A 27,811-nucleotide genomic window follows, 5' to 3' on the forward strand; every position below is an offset into this window, starting at 1 on the left:
TAGAAATATATAAATTTCATTTCAAAAAGTTTGAAAATCCAATACGCAAATGTCCGATCAAAGTTAAATCGTTTAACTCTCGAAAAACGAAAAGTATCACGAAACAAAGGAGTACGAAATATGAATATAGGATTTGAGCTAAAATTGTTGATTACTGCCCAAATTGGTAATTTTGTAGAAGAAAAACTAGTTAAATCCCACTTGTTGTGTTGTTTACTATATATGTATAATAGTGTTTGGAATTCATCATTTTCAATTTGGTATGACAAAACATGGGTGTGGGTGTATGGATTTTGGGTACTTTCACTAAAATCAGACAAATTCAAAATAAATCCAATGATTTTTATGATTAAAACAAAAGATAAAGGTGAAATTGAAGAAATTAAAATACATTCGTATATAGAAAGTTTCTATGCCACTCTTTTAGTCTTTTCCTTTTATTTCCTCAGAATTCTCTTCTTTATAAATATTTTCTCCTCAAGTTTTTTTTTTTTGTTTTTTACATAGCATCTCATAATTTAGCCACACTTTATAATAAAGTTGAAGAAAGGCAACTGTTTGAGATTTTTGACAAAGTTGCCTTCAATGTATCACTCTGAGAAAATATTAGTAAATAAATATCAATTAGAAGGACACACAAGAACACAAGGACCATCCATTTAACAAAGTGATAGCTTTGATTATTATGATACAAAATAAGGTTATTAAACTCATCCTATGAAGAAATTTGAAGTTAAAGACCAAAGAAGGACTACACCAACAATTGCTTCTAATCCAAAATATCTCTTTCCAATATGACAACCAGCAGATTTAGGAGCACCAGCAGGGGCACCTGTAGGACTAGATCCAACTGCAAAAAAATAAAATAAAAGAAATTGCAACACAAAAAGAGAAAAGTGTTTAACCTTTATATATTTGACAATATGTAGAAAAATTTACGCGCTATAACGTCGTGTAAAAGATAACTACAAGTAATGTTTTTAAAAAACAGAATAATCATATATAAGATATAAATAAGACAGATAGTCTGATACAATTTATAATAATACAGTATTACGTTGTTAGTGTGTATAAGTTGAATCTCCTTGAATCACCAATTTTTCAGAATTTTGTTTTAAAAAAAAATTGTAGTAGTATAACTTACCAGAAGGAATGGGGCTATGTGCAAGTGGACTACCAGCAATGCTGCTTGAATTATTAGCAATTTGATAGAATACTTGAGCATCTGGTGAATTTGCAGGCAAGTGGAGAAGTGCTGCATATATCATCAAATAGTGTCAAAGATTAACTTAACCATTTTTGTTAGTACTTCATTTGTCTCAATTTATATGATTCGATTTCCTCGTTAAAAAAACTGACATATTTCTATATTTAAATATAACAATTGAATGTTAAAATTTTTATTTTACTTTTAATAAAAATAATTTATTTACTAACTAGTCTCATGCCACAAATTTCAAAAGATGTAAACTCTTTCAGATCCTTAATTTCATTTAGTTGAGACAGAGAGACTGAGTAAGGAAAACCTAAAAGTTGCATATTTAACCAATTGACATTCCTAGTAAGAGAGTGATTATTTGTGTTACATCTTTAACGACAAAAGCAAGAGTGAAACTACGAGCTAAAAACAGGCGTACTTACCAGGGCATTCAGAAATATTAGCAGGGGCTTTACAAACAGAGGGGAGTGTTAAAGCAAGTGTAACATTGAGTTGAAGTCCCAAATCAGGATCATTTCTGTCCTTAATTAACAAACAAAGACACTTCTTGCTATCTTTCAACACTTGTTTCAATCCAGTACAGCAATCTGGTGTAGGAGCTGGTGCATTACCTCCAACATAAGGCAAACATGTTGCCAGACCAATCAATGATTGTGTACACTCTTCTTTGTCCTTTTCTGTGTCTGAATTTCCAATTACACATAATATCAACAACAACACCAATCTCAGCTGATATCTCATGGTGCAAGAAACCATATTGAAATGTTTATAGAGGGAACTGAAGTGTCTTGAACTCTGTTTTTGCCTTTGGTAGTTTTTTGTGATAAGTGGAAAAAAGTTAGACATTGCTTTGGTTCTTATATAACACTTCTCCAATCCCTAATTACTTGTCAATTCTTTTTCTTTTAGTTATCTCAAAGTAATTGTCCATTTTGAAAAATTAAAAAAAAAAAAATTTTTTTATTTATTATACTCTCAATTAATTACTTTAAAAAGGAGTAGAAATTTTTAAAAATCTTAAATTTTTAATGCATCTACCACTATATTAATAATTGTTTTAATAAGAGTATCAGTTCAAAAGTGGACAAGAAATTAGAGACAAAAAAAAAAATATGCGGCCTTACAAAAAAAAATATGTTTCCGAGGGAATAGTCTTGAACTTTTGACCTGTCTCGGACAAAATTTTGATATCAACAAATTTAAGACTATTTATTTTAAGGTCATTAGTATAATTTCATGTATATATATATATATAATCATTATTTTCACTGGCCATTGAACCACTAGTTTAGGGTAAATTCATGTGGCAATTTTTCATTAGGTCTCATATCGTGAAGAATAATATTCCTATATATTTCGTTTTTTCAATTAGCTAATTGTAAGATTTTATTCGTACGTTCGACTGTTAGTAAAACTAGCCATGTGTTTGGATGAGGGTTTAATGAAATAGTATTACTCAACAACTTGAAAAGTACTCACTCTTGAACATTTTCAGACCTTTTCCTTTCTTTTGTCTCAAAGAATTGTTGGCTTTATTATGGAAGATTCGAAGAACCACTAATTTTGTAGGAAGAAACAATAAATTAATTTGTTATTCAGTTTTCAATTAAGGATGTGAATACAAAATGGGACACTTTACCAACCCACTATAGGATATAAACCAATTAAAGCTGGACCACTCACCTGAATTTCTTCTTGTTATCATAATTGGTTTGTGTTGCTTAAATTTAGCCATGACAACATTTGAGCATGCTTATGATGTCATCTTCCACTTATTTTGTGGATCAAATTAAATTGCTTAACTTGTTAAATCGTGTAGAACAATGTAATCACTCTGTTTCAATTAAGTTTTAAGAAAGTATGAAAAGATTTTAATTTTATATTCTTAAATAAAAAATAGGTTAAATGTATCAAAATATTCTTTAATTATATAATCTTGAATGTATAATATTGATAATTAAAAAGGGAAGAAGACACTCATTTTAAAACAAATTAAAATTAAGTACGATAAACAAATTGAAATGAAGGAAGTAATATAAATCGAATAAATTTTAGGAATTACATAGTTTTTTAAGGATTAAATTACAGAAATCCCATATTTTAGTTTACTTATTATCATTATCCCCTATACGTTTTATAAATCTCCAAAATCCCTCATTTCGCGCATCAGATTAGTGTATTTCGTGCATCTGTTTAGAGTATCTAACACATTAAATTAGTGTATCTCGCGCATTAGATTAGTGTATCATATATAAAATGTACATCAGATTAGTGTATCATTAAAAAAATGTAATATACCTTACTTAACGATTAATGTATCTCGCGCATCAGATTAATGTATCAACGCTTATATTATTATATCCGTTTGAAATTTTCTGTAATTATAAACTTTTTAGGGATAAATTATAATCGTGCTTTAAAAGTATGTGATTTTTTTGTATAGTTGTAAGGATTAATATATGGGAAATTTTTCAAAAAAAAATGTCAATATTTTAGCATTTAAGAGGGCTCATTAGCAACACTTTCAATATTTAGTAAAAATGTCAAATTTTAGTTTGTTATGTATCTTATTTATGTTTTTATTATTTGTTTTTATTTACAAAGTATAATATTTGTATTTTCATATATTTTTTTCCTATATAGTTATTTTTTCTTCAAAAACTTTGTATGTATTCATTTCAATATGTATTTTATTTGTATTTCTATTTATTCTAGTTTTTATTTAGAATTTTGTATAATAATATATAAAATACAAAAAAATTAGTATGATGAAAAAGTGAATGAAATATAAAATTGAAAAGAAATAACTGAATATTTGGTGCACTCATTCTTAAATAAAATACATAACTAGTTGACATACCTTTAGAATAAATACAAATTAGAAAAAAATGTCAAATTCAGAAACAATACAACATAATTTTTGAACGAATACAACTATTAATTGTAAAAATACATACTGACTAAAACAGTATCAAAATTCAATATATACTTCCAAATTTATGAATACAAAAAACAATAAAGCTATAAAATACAAAAATAAATACTAACTGTGGTACATTGACATAACTATCACAAAAAAAAAACAGAATACAAAATGAATTAAACATATGAAATACGATTCCAAATCTATGGAAACAAAATACAATAAAACAATGAAACACAAAAATACATACTGACTAAAACAACAACAAAATTCAATGTACACTTCCAAATCTATGAATACAAAAAAAATCAAAACTATGAAATATACACAATCAAACTCATATAATGTGTTACATTGACATAATAACACACACACAAAAAAAATAGAACACAAAATACAATAAATATATGAAATACAAAAATAAATACTAACTATAACATAATGAAAATTCCATATACACTTTCAAACGCATTGCAACATGAATTTTTTTGAATCTTAAAAGTTACTAAACAAATTAAACTAAACATGCAAGACACAGAACATGCAAAAAAAAACCTCTTTTCCAACAAATTGGTCTTCTTCAACTTCATGGTTATGAATTTGTGTGGGATTTTGCACATCGACGGATCCAGACATTTTTTCTCGTCGTATATCCTCCTTAGATTTAGAAGCGGAACCTACATTGTTGTTTAATTCTTGAGTGAAAAAAAAAGTAAATGATGGAAAATCGAAAGAACTTTGATTATTTTGTCCAATACCTCTAGTAACTCTCTTGAAAACGTCTATTGAAGAGAGAATTATGTAGTCTCAAACCCTAAAAAATGTTTTAAACAACAACAAAATAAAATTAAAAAAAAAAAGATACTAAGTAAGTAAATAAATAAGGAATTTGAAAAACATGATACCCAAATCAATGTTAATCTTCAAATCAAATCTTGCAACGAAATTAAATGGGAATAATAAAAAATATTAATATATTGAATCGAAAATCTGTGGAATTGATTTGGAAGAATGTTAGAGAGAGAAATTGGAAAGAAAAATAAGAAAAGAGAGAAAAATATGGGGATTTGATTAGGAAGAAAGTAAGAGAGAGAAATTGATAAGCTTAAGAAAAGAGAGAAAAAAATTAATATCTATCCAATTACATAAATATAGGAAAGTGTGTAATCTATGAGAGAGAAAAAAATGTGTAAATAATGAGAGAGAAAATATTAATAATATCAGGATAATTGTTTATTTCTAAAATAATGACATTTTTACATGTTTACTAATATTATTAAAGTAAACATATTATTACTAAATAAGTTAATTTTTTTGACTAATTAGCTAAATTTTCCATAAATTGCAAAAGTAGAGGCCGGACTTTTTCACTAGAAGAGACAATGTCATGGTCGGCTCAAGGCCCAATTAATAATGTCCGGTTACGCTGCAACTTTGGGCCTCACGAAGGGAACAAATCAGTGAGACCCATAACCTTCGAAATGGACCAGAAAGGAGTCGGGTCGAAGTGGACAATAATTTCGTTCATTAATTTCTAATAATAAAGTATCTAAATATAATATTTGTTTTTTTGATAGTTATTTAAATTTTATTGCATCGTATTATTATCTAAAGATAAATTTAAACGATACGATATAATAGAATTTAAAAAACAATCAAAACAAACAATATATTTAGACGAACAATACAATACAACCATCCAAACAAGGTCTATACTACAATAAACAAAACCGGAAAAATGTTTAAATAACTAAAATATTAAACTCGTTAACATAATTCATGGCGTCTAATGAAAGACACGTAGGCCTCTGCATTGCATTTTCGTCCTTTTAAGTTTCATCTTCAAATTGTTTGCCCTTTTTAGAACTTTGAATTTTTTGTTTTTTGGTTTCAAATTTACGATATTAAATTCAATGACAATTAAATAATATCGATAAATATTTTAATACTATTTGTTAAAATAAATATAAAAATTGTTCGTCATGTTTCCACTTCAGCTAATTACAAGACACAATTTAGATAAGTTTGACTTAGATGCTACTTGTGGAATTTTCAACCGATTTTAGATACATAAGATTCTAATGGTTGTTAAGGAAATTACATCATAATTATTTACATTAATTAAATTATCAAATGTATGATGTACAAGGTTTGGTGTTATTCAATAAGTATAACATAATATAATATAAAATGATTAAGAAAAAAAAACAGACAGTAGATCTAGTCTAACTGAATGCTCCATTAAAATTCGTGTCAAGATCCCATTTGCTACCAAAACCAAAAAAATAAATGAGTGGTGAAAAAAATTAGGCAAGGGAAGTGTTCTTATCTTACAAAATTTCATATGGCGTATCAACTAACGGCTAGAACTAAAGATTTTTTTTTTTTATCGTGAATCACATAAAAAATTTTGCGATATAGGATATGATTTTAATTTATTTTACTAAATCAATTTATTGAAAAAAATATATAGTGGAAAGAGAATTTTCACTAGAATAGGGGGATAGTTTCTAAATTTTTTCTTTATATATTGTAGTGTTACTATTTTTTTCTTATCAGTTAAATTAAAACATTAGTAAAAATAATATTGAACATTTTTTACAGGAAAGTAAGATATTTTTTGTAGTGAGTAGTGACTTTTACATCAAGCACAAGAAAGACATAAAGGTGGTCACCCATCTCAAAATTTTGTATACCAAAAATCCCTCCCCACTCTCTCTAATACTAAAACTAAGAAAAATTATAAATATACTTCGACCTATCGTAAATGATATATAAATATCTTTTTTGTCATACTTTTACGATATTGATGCCCTTGCCATTTAAAAACTAGAGCATATATACTCTTCACTCTAACATACGACTAAATAGGGAAACATGGTACCATCTTATTCGTCAGTCCGATATTTAATAAATATCGGATTCGTGGATAAGAATATGACCCATGTATGTCCATTAATTTTATGGGATATATATGCTCTAGTTTTTTAACAACAGAGATATCAATATCCAAAAAATATAACGAAATATATCTGCATACCATTTATAATAGTTTGAATGTATATTTATCCTATTTCCCAAAGTAAAAAGAAAATATTAGGAAGACTTCTATAAATTTTTGAAAAATTTGTAGTACTTAATTAAACTGGAAAAGGAAAATATCAAATGGAATCAAAGTAAATAGATCATGAACATGTATGATATCGTTAATTTATCTTTCTTTTACTTTAAAATGACGTATTCTTTCATTTAATATTCGCAATATATATATAGTTTAGAGTCTTAATAAAGGGATTAATTTCTCCATCAACTTAATCACCATATAAATATAAATAAATAAGGTAAACTCCTTCACGATCCAATTATCAAATGGGTTTCTTTTTTACAATTCTAAGAACTTGAAGTTTAGTGTAAATAAACTGACATTATAATAATTTAAAAAAAGTAAACATAAAGAGGTCCACGTCAAGTTCTGTTTTTGGTCGGTGACAAGTGTCAGTTGCATACATATTTAATTATTAGTACTATATTTGTATAAAGGTCTTGACCATATAATAATTCACCGGCCAGTTGGATAAATATTAGTAAAACCTCAAAAAGTTAAAATCCTACGTACAACGCACCCAAAGCTAACACTAAAAAAAAGGTCTCCTCTCCTATACTTATTTTAAGAAAAATGATACGTACAAAATTTGATACATCTTATTTTAAATAAATCTTAACTTTGATATGGCTTTAAATTATCTTATTGAAGGTGAAAAGGTAAATTTTTAAAATAAAACAAAAATGCAACACTTAAGTTGAAACAGGTGGAATATCTATTATCAAAAATGTGAGGGGACCAGATGAATTAAATCACTATATACTCTTCGCTAGAAATATTGTGTTCGAGCTTAAAAAAAGAGATAGAGAATATCTTCCTTATTAAGAAACGAGTCAAAATATATGAAACGAATTTAAACTAATTGAGATAATGAGTTCATAAATCTAATGCTTAAAGAAAAATGAAAAAGTTATTTAGTATCTAGTCAAATATAGGAAAAAAGACAACAACACATGAGATTTAGACCTTTATAAAAGCCATAGTAAGTCTACTCCAAACCAAACAAGTCTCATTCTAAGAAAATCAAACTCTTATTCCCACACTTTGAAGCAAATTAAAGTTGCAAAAAAAATGGCAGATAATTACTCATCATCACAGCCACCTTCAATACATTTATGTTTCTTCTTTCTTGTTCTTTTCATGTTTATAAGTGTTACATGGTACATCAACTATGAGTCTATCTTTGAAGGCATTATGGATCAATTCAAGTTTCTTCTCATGTTGTCTCCATTAGTACTACTTTTAATTGTTCACTTACTTTCCCACTTTGAAAAATCTCTCATGTTCAATATTCCTTTGCCTGAACAAGACTCATTTCATAGAGCTGGTGGTACTCCTTGGGGAGTTGGATTTCTCCTTGTGCTTCTACTTTTCATGATTTCTTATCACTCTGATCTTCGCGAACGATGGTTTCCTCTTTTAAGTTGAAAAAAGAATATGTTATGAACAGTTACATGTAATTATCTTTTAATTCCAATATCGACAAGAGCCCTAGTGTATTTATTGTAACTGAGATGTTTAATTAGTGTTCTTCAATATTGAAAAGTTTGTTTTGTTTTTCATGTTGTGGTTATTACTTAATAATTATAGGGTTATGAATGTGTAAATAATCGTCATTTCTGGTCAACAGTATTTATTGGTTGAACATTTTGGCAGCTATATTCCATTTCAAGTACAAAACTGGCCACGAGAATTATTCACTTTTTTTGGGAATAATTATTCAGTTTGATTATAAAATTTAATTTGGAGTTGGATTTCAAATACGGAAAACTGTTCCAAACATGTTTTCCAACTATCTTCTCTCATTTCCCAAAAAAAAAAAATATAACCAAACACAACTTTAACTTTATAATTTTCAAATAAGGTAGATAATTTATGGTCAAAACGCCTATGCAGTTGTGTTTTTAGGTTCAGTTGAAGTGCAAAATTGTTGGGAAAAGGTCTAAAAGAAGAGTCAGAATTGCTGCAACTTAAACTTGGCCATCACAGTGCCATAGCCATAACTCATAAATCATACTTGGAGCTTTCACCAGAGAAGATTACGTCGCTTTAGGCTCTTCTAATTACAGAACCATTCACATGTCCTATATGTTGATGTAAAAATAATGATATTGGCCACAGATTTCGAATGCAGAAACTTGGTATCAATAAACAAAATCAATATTTCAAATGCAATCGTTAATACTTGAAACAGCAACTTTGGTTTCATTACCCATCAACAAACCAGGTGAGCTTTCATGCACATGATTGATACTATAAAAGAACCAAGTTTCCAGAACTATGGTGAAATCAACATTTTCATCCTCTGATCAAGCTTTTCTCAAGAAATAACTACATATTGAGATTAACTAGACAAGACATCATTAGCAGTATAGTTAGTATTTTTTTTCTTTTTCCAGAAAGAAGGAACTTTATCAAATCTAACCATCTAAGGGCTCCATCAGAATTGTTCTGCTGTCAACAGCACAAATGCAGAAGACTCATGTTTATTGTAATTGAACCATACGAGAAAAGAGTCCAAGGGATTATTGACAACCACATTGATAACAGGCAAAAGCCTTAGATTAATTACAGCCTATGAAACTCGGGATAATGAGCTCTCCACGTGAAATACTTTGCTTAGTCACATGGCACAGAGTTCAAACATGTGACCTAAGTCCCTTTCCCACTTGAACAAGACACCTCCGTAGTCCGTACTACCGGACCTTAACCCCCAAAAGATGGAAAATGCAAAAAGATAAAGACATCCAAAAGAGAAAAGCATAGTATCTTGATAAGGCGGGAGACATCACAAGTCAGTCCAGAAAGGAAAAGCTACATGCAAGATAGAACGGTTCAATAATCCCTTTGTCTAATATTTATGAATTATGGGCAAACGACAGGAATTGAACCAGCATATAGTGGATTCACAATCCACCCAATCCAAGTTCGATTATTTTAACACTAGCCTACCAGAATATGCATAGTTTAGAAACCCCACAGGAAATTTGCTCGAGATACTAATCGTTATCAGTTATGACAGACGGTGGAATCGCCTACTGAGACCAATCTCAAAGCATGAAGCAATACTCATAACTTCACTGAATAAACAAATTAATTCAAAAGGAAAATGTGTAGGAGGAACCATAGACTTTTAATGTACATTTTATCGCCGTTTTCCTCTTTACTAGAATGCACCCGTACAAAAAAGGATTAATAGACTTGGAACAAGTTTATCACCAGGATAACAGAGAAAAGATTTCTGATGCATCTGCATCCACCTCAATCCTAGGAAGGAAAGCTGTTTTCACTATTTGTATATTTGAGTGCAGTGTTGATGTAAACAAGGGAGATAATTAATATTATTAAACACATGACACAATTTTGAGACAAGAAATATCAGATAAGCTTATACAAAATAAAATTTCCATCCAACAGCTCTCCAGGTAAAAAAGACTGTCACTGAATCAAAAAATTGAAAAAAGCACACAAAACTAACCAATGAGGCAGCTCCCCGTAGAGTTCATTAAGTACAAACATGCACAGAGCTCTTATTGAACAGGAAAAATCTCTCCATATGATAATATTATCCATCTATATTTGACAACAAACGTCACTAATAAAAGCTGACCTCCACATCAGAATATAATATCATCATCTTTCTGTGAAGCATGGGACAGTAAGTTATGGGCTGAACCAAGCGAAATACCTCTCTTCAAAGAAAATTCTTCAGCAGACTTCTCCGCTGCATATAGCCTAGCAGCGGCCATCTGTTTCTCTACCTCCCTCTTCTTGTAACCTTGTATTTTCTTCAAACGGAAGAAGTCTTCCCTTTCCAGTTCATCAAGTTCCCCCTTGATGTAAAGAACTGTGTTCTCCAACCGAGGCTTCACAACATTCTCCAAGGCATTGACCCTCCGATTTGTTGTCTTGATTGCTTCATCGAGAGTCAAGAATGATGTTTGCAGTGACGCAAGCTCAACAAGTAATTCAATAGATTTCACGTAAGCAGCACGGCAGGCTTGTACCTGTTGCCCACCTCTAGCTAATCCAGTCAGGTCATTCTTGGTCTCTCCTTCAGAAAAGTGCTCAAACTTGGGGAGCTTCACCCCAGCAATATTTTCCTGCCGTGATCGAACTTTCAGAGTAGCAGTCTGGACATTTTCAAGGACAACGTGCTTGATGTTCTCACCAGCAGCATATTTGGCCTCTGTCAGAGCAAATGAGGAATTTTTCATGACATCTCCCATCGATTCCTTTGTTGATACTATTTTCTTTAAAATCTGACGGAACTGCACAGTCAAAGCATCACTTTTCTTTTTTAGCAAAGCATGGCCTCTTGTTGCTCCAACAAGGCGAGCTTTAATAACTCCAAGCATCGTAACTGTTGGGACGACAACCAAACGGTTGGTTTGCCCTGACATTTTTCCAAGCTACTTAGCTGAAAAGAAGAAGTGATGTTATAATTTACATCGAAAAAAATATCACTTTGATATAGGACACAAAATTGTAAATGAGAGTGTAATTGAACATCAAAATGACCCTATCAGTTGGGTTTTTCATTTTCTTATAGACAAAGTAGTCCTTTTTTTACCTATATTCGATGTCAGCAATAACAACATGCGCAGTATAGTCCCACAAGTGGGGTGTGGGGATGACAGAGTGTACACAGACCTTACCCCTACCAGGCTCCGGCAGGTAGAGAGGTTGTTTCGATAGACCCTCGGCTCAAAGAAAGCAATAAAGATCACAGCTTTAACCAATGAGAAAACAGTTCTGTTCACAGAAAAACCAAAAATTCCAAAACACCCAATTTCAACAACAAATAATAAAATTAAGCATAAACGACAACCTAGCAATTTCCAAGATATGAAAACAACATCAAGAATAACAAGAAGCAGCAACCCACTACAGTAGACAACCAAAACTCAGTAAAACTCTACATGCCAAAATGAACAAAACAACATTGAAACAACCCCCAAATCACATAACATTCACAGCTTGAAGAACACCTGCGGAAAAATATAGAACAAGGCGGCTTTGGTGGTGTGATTAGGTTGATTTTTTTTCTGGTCAGTTACAGAATCAGAACACGGCCAAAACTAAGTAAACTCAACATCCAAGATGAAAAAAACAACATTAAAACAACACACAAATCACATAAGTTCACAACATTGAAGAATATCTGCTGAAAAATATATCCGATGTCATTAAAAAAAAATTCATCGAAATAATTTTCATGGATAACCAAAACATCAGATGTATGTCCTAATGATGATCAAAAATCCCAGAATAGAAAAAATACTAATTATCCATAATGCTAATATCTATACTTTCACACACTCACCCAATCTAACATTTTAAGGCATACTGATTGATATGCATTCAAGAAGCACTCTGGATAAGTTATGACACTTAAAAGTGCAAATGATTATAAGTTGAATCCATTTCATTCATTGTCGTCTTGTCAACCTCCCCTCGGTTACTGAACTCCACCCGAAATTTTCTTGAATCTCAACAAAAGAGTCTTCGAGAAAAATTCATAGAATTAGAGGAACTCCTCTTTTTGGACGAATGATCAAGAGTACCCAGAAACACATCTCGAAGAATTTGGGAAAGGAATCCATATAGAAATGATCCAACTCATCAAGATACAAAATGAGAATCATATCCATACGATTTTGCACTTCATGACAAATACCATCTCTTCTATTATTCTAAGCGGGTATTCAAATTTGGGCGGTGAAAAGCTTATTATTCTTAACTCTTGGGCTCAATAATGTAGCTAGAGTGAATCGTCACTTGTGCTACGGTCTAATATAAGTGTCAAAGAGCAATTATATTGCAACGGTTACATTACGTGCCCCCTGAGGCTATTGATTTGCATCATCAGAACAACTCATATCTCTTTTTACTTTTAGCCGAAGTCTTTAGTTATGATTACAGGAAGGGAATTTGTGAATGACTTCATATTCTGACTTCTCATTCCATCTGGCAAAGCTCAAAATTCATTGTATTGTGAGACTCAGTTTATGGAATGGCAAAAGCTCAGATACACCTTTTTTTTAAAAAAATTATCAGGAAGGTAGATTAGTAAATCAGCACAAATTCAAAGCAATCACCATACTGAAAGAAGTAACAAGATCAAACATTATTTTTTAATTGAATCTACTAATTTGCATCAGCTTGTGCACTATGTTCTATAAGGGGATATATACCAGTGACTACTTACAGCGTCACTATATTCTAGATGAGGATTTTAACAGAATCATTGATGATTGATTGGTACGAGAAACTGCTCAGGTAATTATTCTTCCCAATGAAAAGCCTTTCGGATGAATGTTGCCTTTTTCTTGAATGTTTCTTTCGTCAAAGGAAAATTAGAAAATGAATTACTTATATTATGAGCAGAAGAACCTAATTAAATGCAACATCACAAGGTTGTATTGAACTTTAAAAATGAAACAACAGAGTTGTATAAGACTTCTTTACACAATCGAATACCAGGAAACTTGGAAGGCAAATTCTCATTGTCACTTTAATTTCCTGTCCTTTTAAACCATTAGGTTCCAGATATTCCAACCAGTTTGGAACCTTAGATTATGCTAAGCGACCATCTTGAAGACTACATAAAAAGCCGACTCCGCTGACAATACCAAGGCAGTGAAAGCTCTCCATTGGGATATGAGTCTAGAAATAAAATATTAAACACTACTTTATTGAGGTTGATGGGTAATAATATGATGGTCAATTGCTTTCTCTGGGACAAATACTTAATTATTCTCTTCCCTCAGTCATCTAAGGCCTGGGAATTAATCAGATGAAAGAGTGACAACAGGCCCCTATGGGCTTTGTTATTGGATCTTCCCATCGGTCTGAAAAGGTTTGTTATTGTTGTGTTTCTTCACCCAAAAAATCCTCCAGCTGTAGCTTAGTTTAGATCGCTATACAAAAATCTCTAAATCCGTTAAGGTAATATCTTCTTGTGCTTGATGAAAATAAAGACATTAAGTCACTTTTGCAAGATCATCTTCAAATTTCTTCAAATGGAACTACCTTATTATGTTTACTGCAGCTTTCAGGAGCTTTCACGTATCTCTACCTTCTTGTATTTTCCTACAGGTTAAACTTGTTATGAATTTATTACAAGATTCTGGTCTTTTTAAGGAGAATGTATGGAATTGATTAAGATGTTTAACATCCGTGTTTATGAATGGCCAGCTATTCCCTGTTGAAGCTTCTTCTAATTCACCAATCAGAGTGACATCTTTTGTTGGCTGTGCTAGCAGATCATTTTAGAAGCACCCATCCATGTTTACTGGAGAAAATGGCATTTGATCTTCTGTTTAAAGCATTAATCTTATTCTAAGAACAGATAAGACCATTTCAAGCTCTTTCTGCAGCTTATTCACAATATTCAAAATTTGTAAATATCCAACCAGGATGCAGTAAGAATCTTAGCCATTTATAGAAAAACGATCAACGTTCACCCTATACAGAATCATATTCTTCAACCGTGGTCACAATATTGTTCTTATTAGACCTTAGTGATACACTTATCATAAGTTCTTATTATCACTTACCATCTTATTTAGGTATATACACTATGACTATTAGATAGATGACAGCTCGTCTCGAGGTTAATTTCATCTCCTAAAGCGTCAACATTTTCAAGTATTTTTTCCGGGTTACTTTGTGGTTCAGCACAATCACCAATTTTAAAGCACCCCAAAAGTGCCAAATTTCATATATTTAACACTTCATCTTCTTGTGTTTGATTGTAGTATAGACTTAAGTTTACGTTAGCTCTATCTTCTACCCCTGCCACAACCTGTAACTCCAGACCAAGAGACGAAGATGATCCAGCACAAGAAGTAACCAATCAAAACTCGGGCTAACGATAAAAAATAATTATGCGAAGAGAAGAGGATCCACAATAACCAACGCAGATCTCAAGCAATTGAAACTAAATCCACAATTCATCAAAAATCATTAGAAGGGGATCCATAAACTTAATAATTGCATTTAATAAACTGAATCTCACAACACAATGAAAAATTTCATGATCTAATTCCGTTTTAAGAATACCCCAAATGGCAGATCATAATAAATAAGAATGCGTATATAACTTGTAAAAATCACAAATAAGTACAGCAAATTGAAATTGCGGAATGTTGATAACCAATTCGGAATTCACTTACATGTAGATTTCGCCGGAGAAGAAAGAGATCACCGGAGCTTCAAACAAACTCAGCAGAAAAAGAGAATTGGGTCAACTACGCCAAGAACAACACTTTCAGATCCAAATTCGGACTGCCTATTACTATACCTTTATTTTATCATTGACATAAAGACAAAAAAGAAAAAATAAATAAATAAAAGGCAAAAAAAATTCTTAATTATTATATTTTCGTAAGTTTATACTTGAAAAAATTTCTTAAACTATTAATGTATAGAAGAATAAATATTAATTTATATTTAATTTTTTAACTTTAAATTTTTTTATTTTTCTTGAATAACATTTTTCTTATAGTACAAAAAAGTATTATAAAATATCCAAAATAAAGAATTTTAAATATTTTAGTAAATCTTAATACAAATATTTATCTTTTTAAGTTTCCTATTCAATTAATCACAGTATAAAATCAAATTACAGACAAAATAATTACATACCAAAAAAAAAAAAGGAAATATAAGTAAACAAATATTTATATTTTAAATTGTTTTTTTTATACTGAAAAGTAGAACGAAGTTGGGCAGCTCTTTTCATTGAAGTATGTATGTCATTGATCATTGAATACATAATAATAATCTTTTGAGAAGAAGAATTTTTTTAATGATAGTATTTCTTAGGACTTTAATTATTTGTTAATTTTTTATTTGTTTATTTTAACGAATTAATAAAAGATAATTTTTTTTATTTATTATATTCTCAATTTATTATTTTGAAAAAGATAGATTTTTTTAAAAAAAAAAAAATTTTAATTCATACATTTCATAATTAATAAGGATAAAATGGTAAACTCACAATGTCGTTATTTTTTTAATAGGTGTACCAATTAGAATTGAACGATTAATTAGGAATATAGTGAGTATATTTTAAAAAATAAAGGAGGGAGTTAATAATCTGGATAAACACTCAACAATAAAGTAGAATAGTTAATCAATTGAGATATTAAGATTCTTAAAGAAAATTAATGTTGAATGTAAAAATAGAAAAAATAACTATCTTTTCTTAAGTTGATAAAAGTAATAAATAAAAATAATATATATGTTTTTAAAATAATGGACGAATAAAATTAAACGAAAGAGTTAATAAGTTAATTTCGACAATGAATAAGAATCGAGAAGAACTTATTCATAAATTGTATTCGCCGAATGTGTTTTATGTCTTTCTCTCAACGCTTTCTATTTAGGTATCTAGGAAGGATTTCAAGTTTTCAACGTCGTGATCTTTTCTAAAAGATACAAAATGAAATTGTGGGTTAAGAAAAGAAAAATAGGGAAAGAGATTAGCAATTTGGAGAATTGAACATTCACCGATAAAGTGAAATTTTAGGTAGCTATTCAATTGAGGTACTTAATTTTTTTAAAAAAAATAATAAGTAATTAATGTAGAGTATAAAATAGAAAAAATAATTTTTTTTCTTAAATGATAAAAGTAATAAATATATATTAGTGGACAAATAAAAATAGACTGGAGAGATAATAAAGTAATTTCAATAATAAATAAGAAGAGCGAGTAACTTATTCATAAATCATATTCGCCGAATGCATTTTATTCCTTTCTTTCTCAACTCCTTTTATTTAGATATCTACGAAGGGTTTTCAAGTTTTTAACGTCATTATCTTTTTTAAAATGTGGAAAAATGAAATTATGGGTCGAGAGAAAAAAAATAGGGGAAGAAAATATTAATTTGAAGAACTGAACATTCATCCATAAAGTGAAATTTTAGGTAGCTAATTGATTGAGATATATTTTGAAAATAGTAGACAAATTAAATTAAATGATAGGGGTACTAAAGTAATTTCAATAATGACTAAGCAGAGGGAGAAACTTATTCATAAATCGCATTTGCCGAATACTTTTTTTTATGTATTTCTTTCTCAACTCTTTCTATTTAGGTATCTTCGAAGTGTTTTCAAATTTTCAACGCCATTATCTTTTTTAAAAGATTAAAAAATAAAAGCATAATACATAAATATGACATTAACGTCAGCTGACAACTATGACCTTTAACTTTTGATGTGCAAAAATAGATACTTAAACTTGTATAAAGTTGAACAAATGAACATATTTGTCCTATATGACAATTTTGTGTCAAACATGACATTCAATGTGTATTATCTAATATAAGATGCGTGTGTCTGCTTGTTTAATTTTATATAAGTTTAAGTGTCTACTTGTGTACATCAAAGTTTGAAGGTATAGTTGTCCGATCTATCCAAGTTAAATGTCATGTTTGTGTATTATGCCAAAAAATAAAATTGTGGGTCGAGAAACGAAAAATAGGGGACGAAACTAATAATCTGGAGATTCAAATACTCACTGATAAAGTTAAATGTTAGGTAGCTAATCAATTGCGATACTAGGATTTTAAAAAAAAAATGTTGAATATAAAATAGAAAAAATAATTATTTTTTATCGATATGATAAAAATAATAAATATATTTTAAAAATAGTGGACAAATAAAATTAAACGGAAGGGATAATAAAGTAATTTTAATAATAAATAAAAAGAGAAAACTTATTCATAAATCACATTCACCAAATGTATTTTATGCCTTTCTTCCTCCATTCTTTCTATTTAGGTATCTAGGAAGGATTTTACAAGTTTTCAACGTCATGACCTTGTTTTAAAAGATGATATTAAAATTGTGAGTCTAGAAAAGCAAAAAGGGGAGGAGATTAAATATCTGTAGAATAGAACATTCAATGATAAAATGAAATTTTAGATAACTAATCAATTGAAATAATAAGATTCTTAAAAAAAATAAGCAATTGAAAGTTGAGTATAAAATAGAAAAAATATGTCTTTTCATGATATGATATACACAATAAATATAATTTAAAAATATTGAACAAATAAATTAAACGGAAGGGACTATAAAGTATTTTCAACAATAAATAAGAAGAGCGAGAAATTTTTCATAAATCGCATTCAGTGAATGCGTTTTATGTCTTTCTTTTTCTACTCTTTCTATTCAAGCATTTATGAAGAATTTTTCAAGTTTTCAACAATATGATCTTTTTTAGAAAGATGAAAAATAAAATGTGGACCAAGAAAAAAATAATAGGGAAAAGGATTAACAATATGAAGATTCGAATATTCACCGATAAAATGAAATTTTAGATAGCTAATCAATTTAGACACTAAAATTCTCAAAAAAAAATTTAGTGTTAGGTATAAAATAGAAAAAATAATTATATTTTCTTGATATGATAAAAGTATTAAGTAAAAGAAACAAACATATTTTAAAAATAATAGACCAATAAAGTTAGATGGAAGGGGTGATAAAATAATATCAACAATAAGTAAGAAGAGAGGAAAACTTATTCATAAATTGCATTCGCCATAAACTTTTTTAAAAAAGATAAAGAAAAAGACAAAAACTATGAAAGATGTCTATCATTAATTGGAAAACTAATAATTATGAAGGATTCATAGTAATTACTATCGGGTAAATTTACCTACACCGGATTTTTACACCATTTCAATACATACGATACGTATATATCATGTGTTAAAATTTATAATTTATTTTACTTAACTTTAATTAATTAACATGTGTTTTGCTTCATTAAATCACATGATCATAAAAATTATACTAATTTAACGTAAAAACTCGATGCGGATAAAATTTTTCCATTATTATATTTTAATTCTTTTAGTGATCTAATATAATATAACATAGAAATTAAACTCTAGTACTCTCCATGTGGTGAAGTGTTGGAATAGTTAGAACTTTGGAGGATCCAATGACTAAAGATTAAAAGAACGAACACAAAACATATTATTATGGATGTTAATTACCTATTGAGCAATACTTTTTTTCTAATTTTATTTTTTGCGAGATAACATTATTTTGGATATATATATTTATGACCCCTTTTTAGAGCGTATGAAAGGAGCTTAAATTTCAAGTCTTTATACTTAGGTGTATTCACTATAAAAAAAATATGTTTATTTCGGGATACATGCTCATAGCCATTGACGTGTGTGGCTAATAGCAAATTAAAAAAGTACTCAAAGTCTCAAACTCTTTCTTTTAGCTCCACTCAAAAAGTTTTTCTCATAAAAGACTACACTCTACGGAGATAGATGCAGATAATAGGTTAATAGACTGATGTCAGCTTTTACGGCGTAAACTTTAGACATTATGATTTGTAATAAATTTTAAAGTTATAGAAAATAAATTAAAATCACAAGTAAAAGATGAAGAAATAGAAATTTATTGATTAAGATAGATTGCGGGTGCAATTCTGTTGATCCTTTGATTCTACTCTCCTATGATTTATCCATGATTCAAGTACTTTCCTTGATTTTTCCATAATTCGAGTACTCTCCTATGATTTATCCATGATTCGAGGGTCGTTAGTGACGTATTTCTCGAACTAGGATGATTTAGAGTTGACTTCTCTATATGAATAACCGATCAATTTGCAGAGTATTCAAGATCTTAATCTCTTTATGAAATACTCTCACTCTCCGCTCACCTCTTCCCGTAGTCTCTCACCTGTCTTGCTCGCTTCATGTCTCTGTATTTCATAATGTATACGAATATCACAAATTTTATAAAATTTGTGTGTCCAAATCAATTTTTTATGTTTTAAGTATTCAAAATTAGTTTTATCAAATATATTTAATTTTTATAAATTTCATCAACATATATCAAATATTTAGTGTATTTATTTATAAATAGATGTATATAGTACTCCCTTCGTTTCAAAAAGGATGACCTAGTTTGACTTAGAATGGAGTTTAAGAAAAGAAAGAAGACTTTTTAACCTTGTGGTTCTAAATTAAAGTTATGTCAAATGTACCAAAATGTCATTTAATCTTGTGGTCTTAAACATGTCACGAGGAAAGTTAAAGTTATATGTTACCAAAAAAGGAAAGGGGTCATTCTTTTTTTAAACAAACTAAAAAGGAAATAGGAATATATTTTTGAAACGGAGAGAATATATAAAGATAAACATATATCTATTGTTAAAATATGCATCGATATTTTCATGAATAGTACATTTATACACTAATACACAACCTAAACCACAAGTAACGAAACTCAACTCATGTCATTTTTCTTTTTGTTCATTTATTGTTTCTCTACGTGTGTGCACATAATATTATTGGTACGACTTTTCCCATAGAGCAACTTAATTTTATTATGATTAAAAACTCAAATTTTAATTAGTATATGCATGTCTAAAGGGAATCCAAAGCTTCATTTTTTTTTTAATTTGGCCTTTGCTAATGTCTTTTGTCTAGTCTTTTTTGCTTTTATCTCCATCTACATACATAGAATAAAGTTTTTGTTAAGAACAAAAATGATTCCCTTTCTTTTAATTCACCACATTTCCTCTTTTTTGACATTTACAGCAACTAAATTGTTCAACAAGACTCTTCCCCACTTGACTATAATAGTTTTTAAACAAACGAAAAAACTCCTCAGAAGATATTAAAGAAAGTAAATATACACGTATGTATTAATATTAATTAATAAAAGTTGATAGGCTTAATTAAACCACATCAACACACATAAAATAATATTGCATAATTTCATCATTCACAACATTAGTTTGTCTCATCTCAAATTAGGTAAATATTCATTCTAAGCCAAAGAATTTGCCACGTTCTTTTTTTAATTGTTCATTACTTTGAAGTCTCAATAGGGGCTCTCAAATAAAAATTTCTCAACACTTTTAGCTTTTATTGTCAACCTAGAGATATCTTTTGTTTCTTTTTAGTCTTTTAATATACTTCAACCATTTGCTAAAGTGATATGGAGAAAAGCTCTAGCTTGTTAAGGTAGTTGAGGAATCTCTCAATTTCTCACTTTTAGCAGAAACTTGAATCAAAGACAATAATATATACATATAGAGTAAAAAGATCACTAACTCTTACCAAAAAAAAAAAAAGCATAAAACTTATAGAAAGATGAGAAAAAATGCAAAGAAAAAGAAGTGTCTTTCCCCACATGCACCCCCAACCAAAAAAAAAAAAAAAGGTAAGAAAGAAAGAATAAGAAAAGATATTAGAAAGAAACCTCAAAATTTGCTAATTATTTCTCCTTCTAAATAAATGAAAACAAATAATCTCTTAACCATTTTATGGAGTTATACATGTTATAATTAGGATTACATATTTTGGACATGAAAAAAAAGTAATATATATATCTTAGCTTGATGACACATTATTGACATTGTTGGTTTTGATTATATCTTCATGATGAGTAAATTATTCCAAAGAACATTCTCACACATATAAAGACCTAATTCTACTGACCAAATTACATAAAGCTAAAGTTGTAAATTAAAGTTTGGAAACAAATTAAAGAGATTTTTCTAAAGCAAAAGTGCCCCTCTCTCCAATATCTTTGCCATTTTCATCTACTCCCCTTGAAAATTAAGGTTAATTATATAATGTTTGTAGTTAAAATATCTTACTATTCACATGCGATTGGATGATACATACAAATTGACACGAAGTTATCAACACTGTCGTATAAAATAAAATTGAAAAACAAAAGAGATATCAAGCCACAAACTTTGACATACTCCCTCCATCTCAATTTAAGTAAGACTTTTGAATCTTAAATTAAAAAATGCGTATTCCTTTAATGTTATGATCTCAATTAAGTCAAAACATTAACTCGTATATAATAAAAACAAAAAACATGCATATTTTATATGTTTATTGAGCACCTTAATTTTGGTAGTACATGCTAAAGGAAATCCAAAGCTTTTCCTTTTATCCATCTCCAATTATACAAAAGCTCTCACCTCAAACTAAATTTATTTATTCCCATTTCCTTTTATCATTTTTCCCACTCATTTTCTTTTGGACGTCTAAATATAGAGTCCTGAGTCTAAAGGGTATAAAATATTAATAAAAATTTTAAAATGGTATATAAAATTTTATACTAATCAAAGCGGTAAAATCGCTAAAACAACATCGATTTCTTTCACCGAAAAAAGCAAAATCACTACAGTAGACAGTAATTTTACTTTTTCGATAGAGGAAATTGCTGACTCTCTAAACATATATGGTCAAGAAGACTCATGCCCACTTGACCATGATTAGATTCTAATCATGGAAATGAGGGCCAAATTAATGGAAATATAGTATATGTTAATGCATTTTTTTTTATGATTATATGGTATACATTAAGAATATCGACAAATTAGGTTCGTTTTTAAAAAGGAAACACTCCTTAGCACGAAAATCAAGTAGTATTGCATATAATTTTAGTCACTAAACAAATCTTTTTATTGTGTGGACTTTATACTATGCATCATTGCTCAGCATTCCATTTCATTCAATTATTAATATTTCAACTAATCATAGTATATGCTAGAACATAATATCCAAATTAGAGACATTGGTCTTGAACGGATTAGCCAGTTTTAGATGTATTCAACTTTTTTTTTCTTTTCTGGACAACTTTTATAGTGAGGAAAATGGTGGATGAGTATTCATCAAAAGCCACAAAAGATAAAATTTATGTATGGTAGAAAAGACAATTTATGAGTTAATCCATGAACATGTGCCGCAAATTGCTTTTTTGGCTTTATTCTTTACCACTTTCAACAAGGCTGACCTCCAACTAATATTCTAATATCCTTCCTTAAAATAAAATGCTTTAAAACTTTGGCTTTTTGTGTCAATCTGGCTCCTTGCTTCTTTTTTCTTTTTTTTACCTAATTATAAAACACATAACATATATGAACATATAACAAATGTGAATGTGAAATAGCAGATGTGCTACCATAAAAATCTTTTAATCTGATAAAATTTAAGTTTGACATATATATAAAACCCAATTATTATTGAAATCTGAGTCGTAACATAAATAAAACCCAATAATTGAAGTAACTCATAAGTCATAATATTTGTACGTACATACATACATAACAACATCAACTCAACACAGGTCTATAAAGCCTTTAAGATAAGATTGGAACTATATAAGTGTAGAGACAGGACCCCGACCTACTATATTTGTATGTATGAAGTATGAACCTATAGTGTGAGTGCAGCATTTTTTGATAAAAGAGACGTAAGTACCTACAAAATAATACTCGTATGATACGTGTTAAAGAATGACAAAAGGTTTCATATTGATGATTATAAAAAAGGTGGACTCCTTATAATATTTTTAGGATGTTAGTTATACTTAAGATCTAACTTAACAATAATAAAGACAAAATAACATAAAATATACACTAAAGGGAAATACATTTAATTAAGAGAGAACCATTTGTTAAATTGAAACACAAAGGGAAATAAATTAAGGCTCAAGCTTGTCAATACTGTAAGGTGGTAATTAATTATAAAAAATTGAGGAATCCCTTTTTTCATATTTACAAGATACTTTTATTAAGTAAAGATGGGGAAAAGAAACCTCAAATATATTTGCCTTTGTTGAAGCTCAAAAAATAAATTTATCCAAAAGAAATTTTGTTTGAAAGACTTTTTATTTTTTAAAATAAACTTTGGATTATGTTCGGCCAGTATTTTAAAGGCAAGAAACTAATAATTAGCATATCTCAATTTAGCCAAAATAGTAACATACAATTGTCCAATTTCCCAGCCATAATAGGCTAGTCGATTTCTTCTCTTTAATTTGTAAATGAAAATAATCCCCTTATTCAATTTATCTGCTCTTGATATATGCAAGCTATATAGTCATAGTAATTAATATATACCAAAGTTTAATAAGTACTCATAAAATTAAAGCTGAAATAATTATTTATCAATTTACAATGATCGTATGTAGCTTTTATTAATTCATGTGTACATGAAAGATGATTAGGAGAAAATGTGATTAGTGTCATGATGAGTAAATAATTCCATAGAACATTCTCTAACATACAAAGACCCAATTCTACTGAAACTTAAAAGCTAAAGCTGCATATTCAAGTTTGAAAAATAAATATTCATCTGTTTAAAAAAGAATGACCTCATTTTCTTTTTAGTCTATTTCAAAAAAAATAATCCTTTTTTTTATAACATTTTAATTTTAAACTTTTCACGTGACATATTTAAGATTAGAAAATTAAAGAACAATTTTTACATTTCACATAACTTCAATTTAGAACCACGAGATTTAAAAATCTCCTTTTAAATTTTTTAAATTTCGTGTTATACCAGGGCACTCTCTTTCAAACGAAGCGAGTAATTGTCTAAAGCAAGCAAATTAAGGCCCCTGTTTTTTCTTCTTCAAATTCCAATGTCTTCGTGTACGTGTGCCACTAATATATATATATATATATATATATATATATATATCACTAATATATATATATATATAAAATTCTCCTTACATTGAACTTTCATTGATAATAAACGAAGTTTATTGTCTTGGGCTGATCAATAAAAAACGATATTAATTCATTATTAATTTGAAGTAAATCATGTCATGATGGGTAATAATAATGAAAAATTAAACTACAGTTGAGTCAAAACTTAATGGGACAAGCTAGGACAAAGTAAGCATATAACTATTCATATAGTGGAGTTGGAAGTTATAATTAATTGACTTAAGTTTGGGTGTCAAATGATCGATTGTTAAATTTGAGAAGGTTAAAATGGACTAAATAATTAATGAAAATGTCACTCGCAGTGAAATGGATTGGATCAACATATAATCTAAATAATTGGTTTTAGTCCAACTCATCTAATTCATTTTACCAAGTTTTAAATTTATTCGTTTAATTATTAAACAATACTAACCAAAAAAAAAGAAGATTTTTTCATGTATAATATATATCCAACAAAATATTTGACTATAGCACAAATGTATTAAGGACTAATTTTTAAAGTCAAATTACATTATGTTAATTCGATATTTTTTTAAAAAAAAAATGTTTAAAAATTATGCAAAAAGTATCATAAATCGTAATTTTTTATATATCAATGTGATAAAAATATACATAGTAAAATGTTTGTCAAAGTTCTTATAGTTTGACTTTATAATAGAAAATCATGACAATTAATTGTGGACGGAGGAATATAAAATTATAGAAAAAGAATTTTACCATACTTATATTTTAATTGAGTCGAGAATTTATAAAATAACTTTTATTAACTTCACAAAATAGAGGTAAATTGTGATAATTTACATTCCGTAGATTTTAAGTAGCAGGATTAATTATATTAAACATGTTATTGATAGTTGGTTTAATGAAAATTTTTAGCTAAAAACATTCTTAAATTATACTCCAACTTAAACTATATCCTTAAATCATCTTTCTTAACCAAAAAACATTCTTCGAGTATTCAAAACTTAACAATTGTTATCCCTCTAATAAAATTTGTCAAAAACATAGTAAATTCCACACAAAAATATATGTGAAAGTACAGTTTAAAAATGTTTTTAACTAAAAAATCGTTTTAACGACGTTATATTGGTTCGCAAATTGCACGGAAAGAGAAAAGTAAAAGACCAGTGTCGGCTCCATTCCTATCTTTTGCTTTTACTTTTGTTTACACTCTTCTTTTCAGCTCTCAACACAGTCACTTTTTTTAATCAAAATTAAACTATATTTACACCCACCAAATTATACTCTTATCTCCCAAACTTCATCTCCATTTCTCTCTTCTCTCTTCTCCAACAAACAATCATCAAACATGGAGATATTGTCACAAATCTGGTCCTTCTTAGGCCTACTAACAGTTGTTCAAAACGTTTTGCCAACTCAGCTTCTATCCTTATTTCATTCTTTCTACGAATCTATTCAAGATTTCTTCAGCCCTTATTCCTACTTCGAAATCCCTGAATTTAACGGTTATTGTGGCGTTGACGTTAACGATCTTTATCGACACGTAAATCTTTACTTGAACTCCATTAATTCCTCTTCCACTTGCCGTCGTCTTACTCTCTCTCGCTCTAAATCTTCCAACCGCATTTCCTACACCGTTGCGCCTAATCAGATGGTGCACGACGCTTTCCGCGGACACCACCTTACTTGGACGCATCAAGTCGATAACGTTCAGGATTCTGTTGAGGAGAAGCGTAGCTTCACCCTCAAACTCCCTAAACGTCATCGACTTGAGCTCCTCCCTCCTTACCTCGAGCAGCTAACTGCTCGAGCTGAGGAGTTCGAGAGAGTATCTCGTGAGAGGAGACTTTTTACGAATAACGGTCATGGTTCGTATGAATCTGGCTGGTCTTCTGTTCCCTTTCGTCACCCTTCCACGTTCGAGACACTCGCTCTCGAACCGGACCTGAAAACACAACTCATGGATGACCTAACTGCATTTTCACAAGGGAAAGAGTTTTATCATAATATCGGACGTGCATGGAAGCGTGGATATTTGCTGTATGGACCTCCAGGGTCTGGAAAATCTAGCCTCATTGCTGCTATGGCGAACTTTCTGTGCTACGACGTGTATGATCTCGAGTTAAGCAAAGTCTCTGACAACTCTGAGCTCAGAGCTTTACTCATACAAACAACGAATCGATCCATTATTGTTATTGAGGACATTGATTGTTCTATTAACTTAACGGGGGATAGGATGGCGAAAATGAGGAGCAATCATAAAAAGAATCGTAATGTGATGATGAGCGATAACGCTGAAGATAACGGGCGTGTGACGTTATCTGGCTTGTTAAACTTCACCGATGGGCTATGGTCGTGTTGTGGAGAAGAAAAGGTTATTGTTTTCACTACGAACCACAAAGACAATGTAGACCCGGCGTTGGTTAGATGTGGGAGGATGGACATGCATGTTAGCCTTGGCACGTGTGGGATGCATGCCTTCAAAGTCTTGGTGAAGAATTACCTAGGTTTAGACTCGCACGTGCTATTCGACGTCGTGGAGAGCTGCATAAGGTCAGGTGGGACCCTCACGCCAGCTCATATAGGAGAGATCTTGTTGAGAAACAGGAGGGATGCTGATGTGGCAGTGAAGTCCGTGTTGACCGCCATGCAAGCAAAGATACTAGGTGCTGACGTGGATCCTACGGAGGGCGGACACGAGTATGATGACATGGCAAGGACGCCGGAGAGCATTGGTCGGAGGTTGATGGATTCGCCGGATCATTGGCCGGAAGGTTCACCGGAGAAGAAGAAGAAGAAAGAAGGGTCAACTAGGGATAAAAATATCAAATTCTTAGTAAGACTTAGATCGTTGACCAAGTCAGACTCAGGAAGAAGAGGTGTGTAAATGTAATAAATGGATGATTATCTAACATTTTAAGTTAGGTTAATGAGAAATGTTAATCTAGTTTACGTACGAGTGTTTTGAAATGGAAGTTTTGGCTGGATTTGAGTACCCCATTTTATTAAAAGATATGTGGTGTTCACTTTAGGGAACATTTTAGATATTATATATTTCAATATTAGTCAAATGAATAGTCC

The 27,811-nt window shown here is 29.8% G+C and overlaps 3 protein-coding genes across 4 annotated transcripts; 1 reads left to right on the plus strand and 2 right to left on the minus strand.

Moving 5' to 3' along the window:
• Positions 1-658: 658 nt before the first annotated feature.
• Positions 659-2,065, minus strand: LOC138339710 (non-specific lipid transfer protein GPI-anchored 14-like). Its single transcript, XM_069291651.1, has 3 exons — positions 1,642-2,065; positions 1,145-1,255; positions 659-850 (listed from the first exon to the last, which is right to left on the minus strand). Exons 1-3 carry the CDS (start codon positions 2,063-2,065, stop codon positions 711-713), a joined length of 675 nt encoding a protein of 224 aa, XP_069147752.1. The 3' UTR covers positions 659-710.
• Positions 2,066-10,606: 8,541 nt separating this feature from the next.
• On the minus strand, positions 10,607-15,579 carry LOC101246756 (V-type proton ATPase subunit D). Of its 2 annotated transcripts, XM_026030341.2 has the most exons (3): positions 15,426-15,579; positions 11,819-12,000; positions 10,607-11,665 (listed from the first exon to the last, which is right to left on the minus strand). In XM_026030341.2, the coding sequence occupies exon 3, from the start codon at positions 11,646-11,648 to the stop codon at positions 10,863-10,865; it is 786 nt and encodes a 261-aa protein (XP_025886126.1). In that variant the 5' UTR covers positions 11,649-11,665; positions 11,819-12,000; positions 15,426-15,579; the 3' UTR covers positions 10,607-10,862.
• Positions 15,580-25,965: 10,386 nt separating this feature from the next.
• On the plus strand, positions 25,966-27,741 carry LOC101247855 (AAA-ATPase At4g30250-like). Its single transcript, XM_004229291.5, has one exon. The coding sequence runs from the start codon at positions 26,079-26,081 to the stop codon at positions 27,615-27,617; it is 1,539 nt and encodes a 512-aa protein (XP_004229339.2). The 5' UTR covers positions 25,966-26,078; the 3' UTR covers positions 27,618-27,741.
• Positions 27,742-27,811: the final 70 nt, after the last annotated feature.

Source organism: Solanum lycopersicum, chromosome 1 (assembly GCF_036512215.1).
Source record: "Solanum lycopersicum chromosome 1, SLM_r2.1".
Taxonomy (NCBI): Eukaryota; Viridiplantae; Streptophyta; class Magnoliopsida; order Solanales; family Solanaceae; genus Solanum; species Solanum lycopersicum.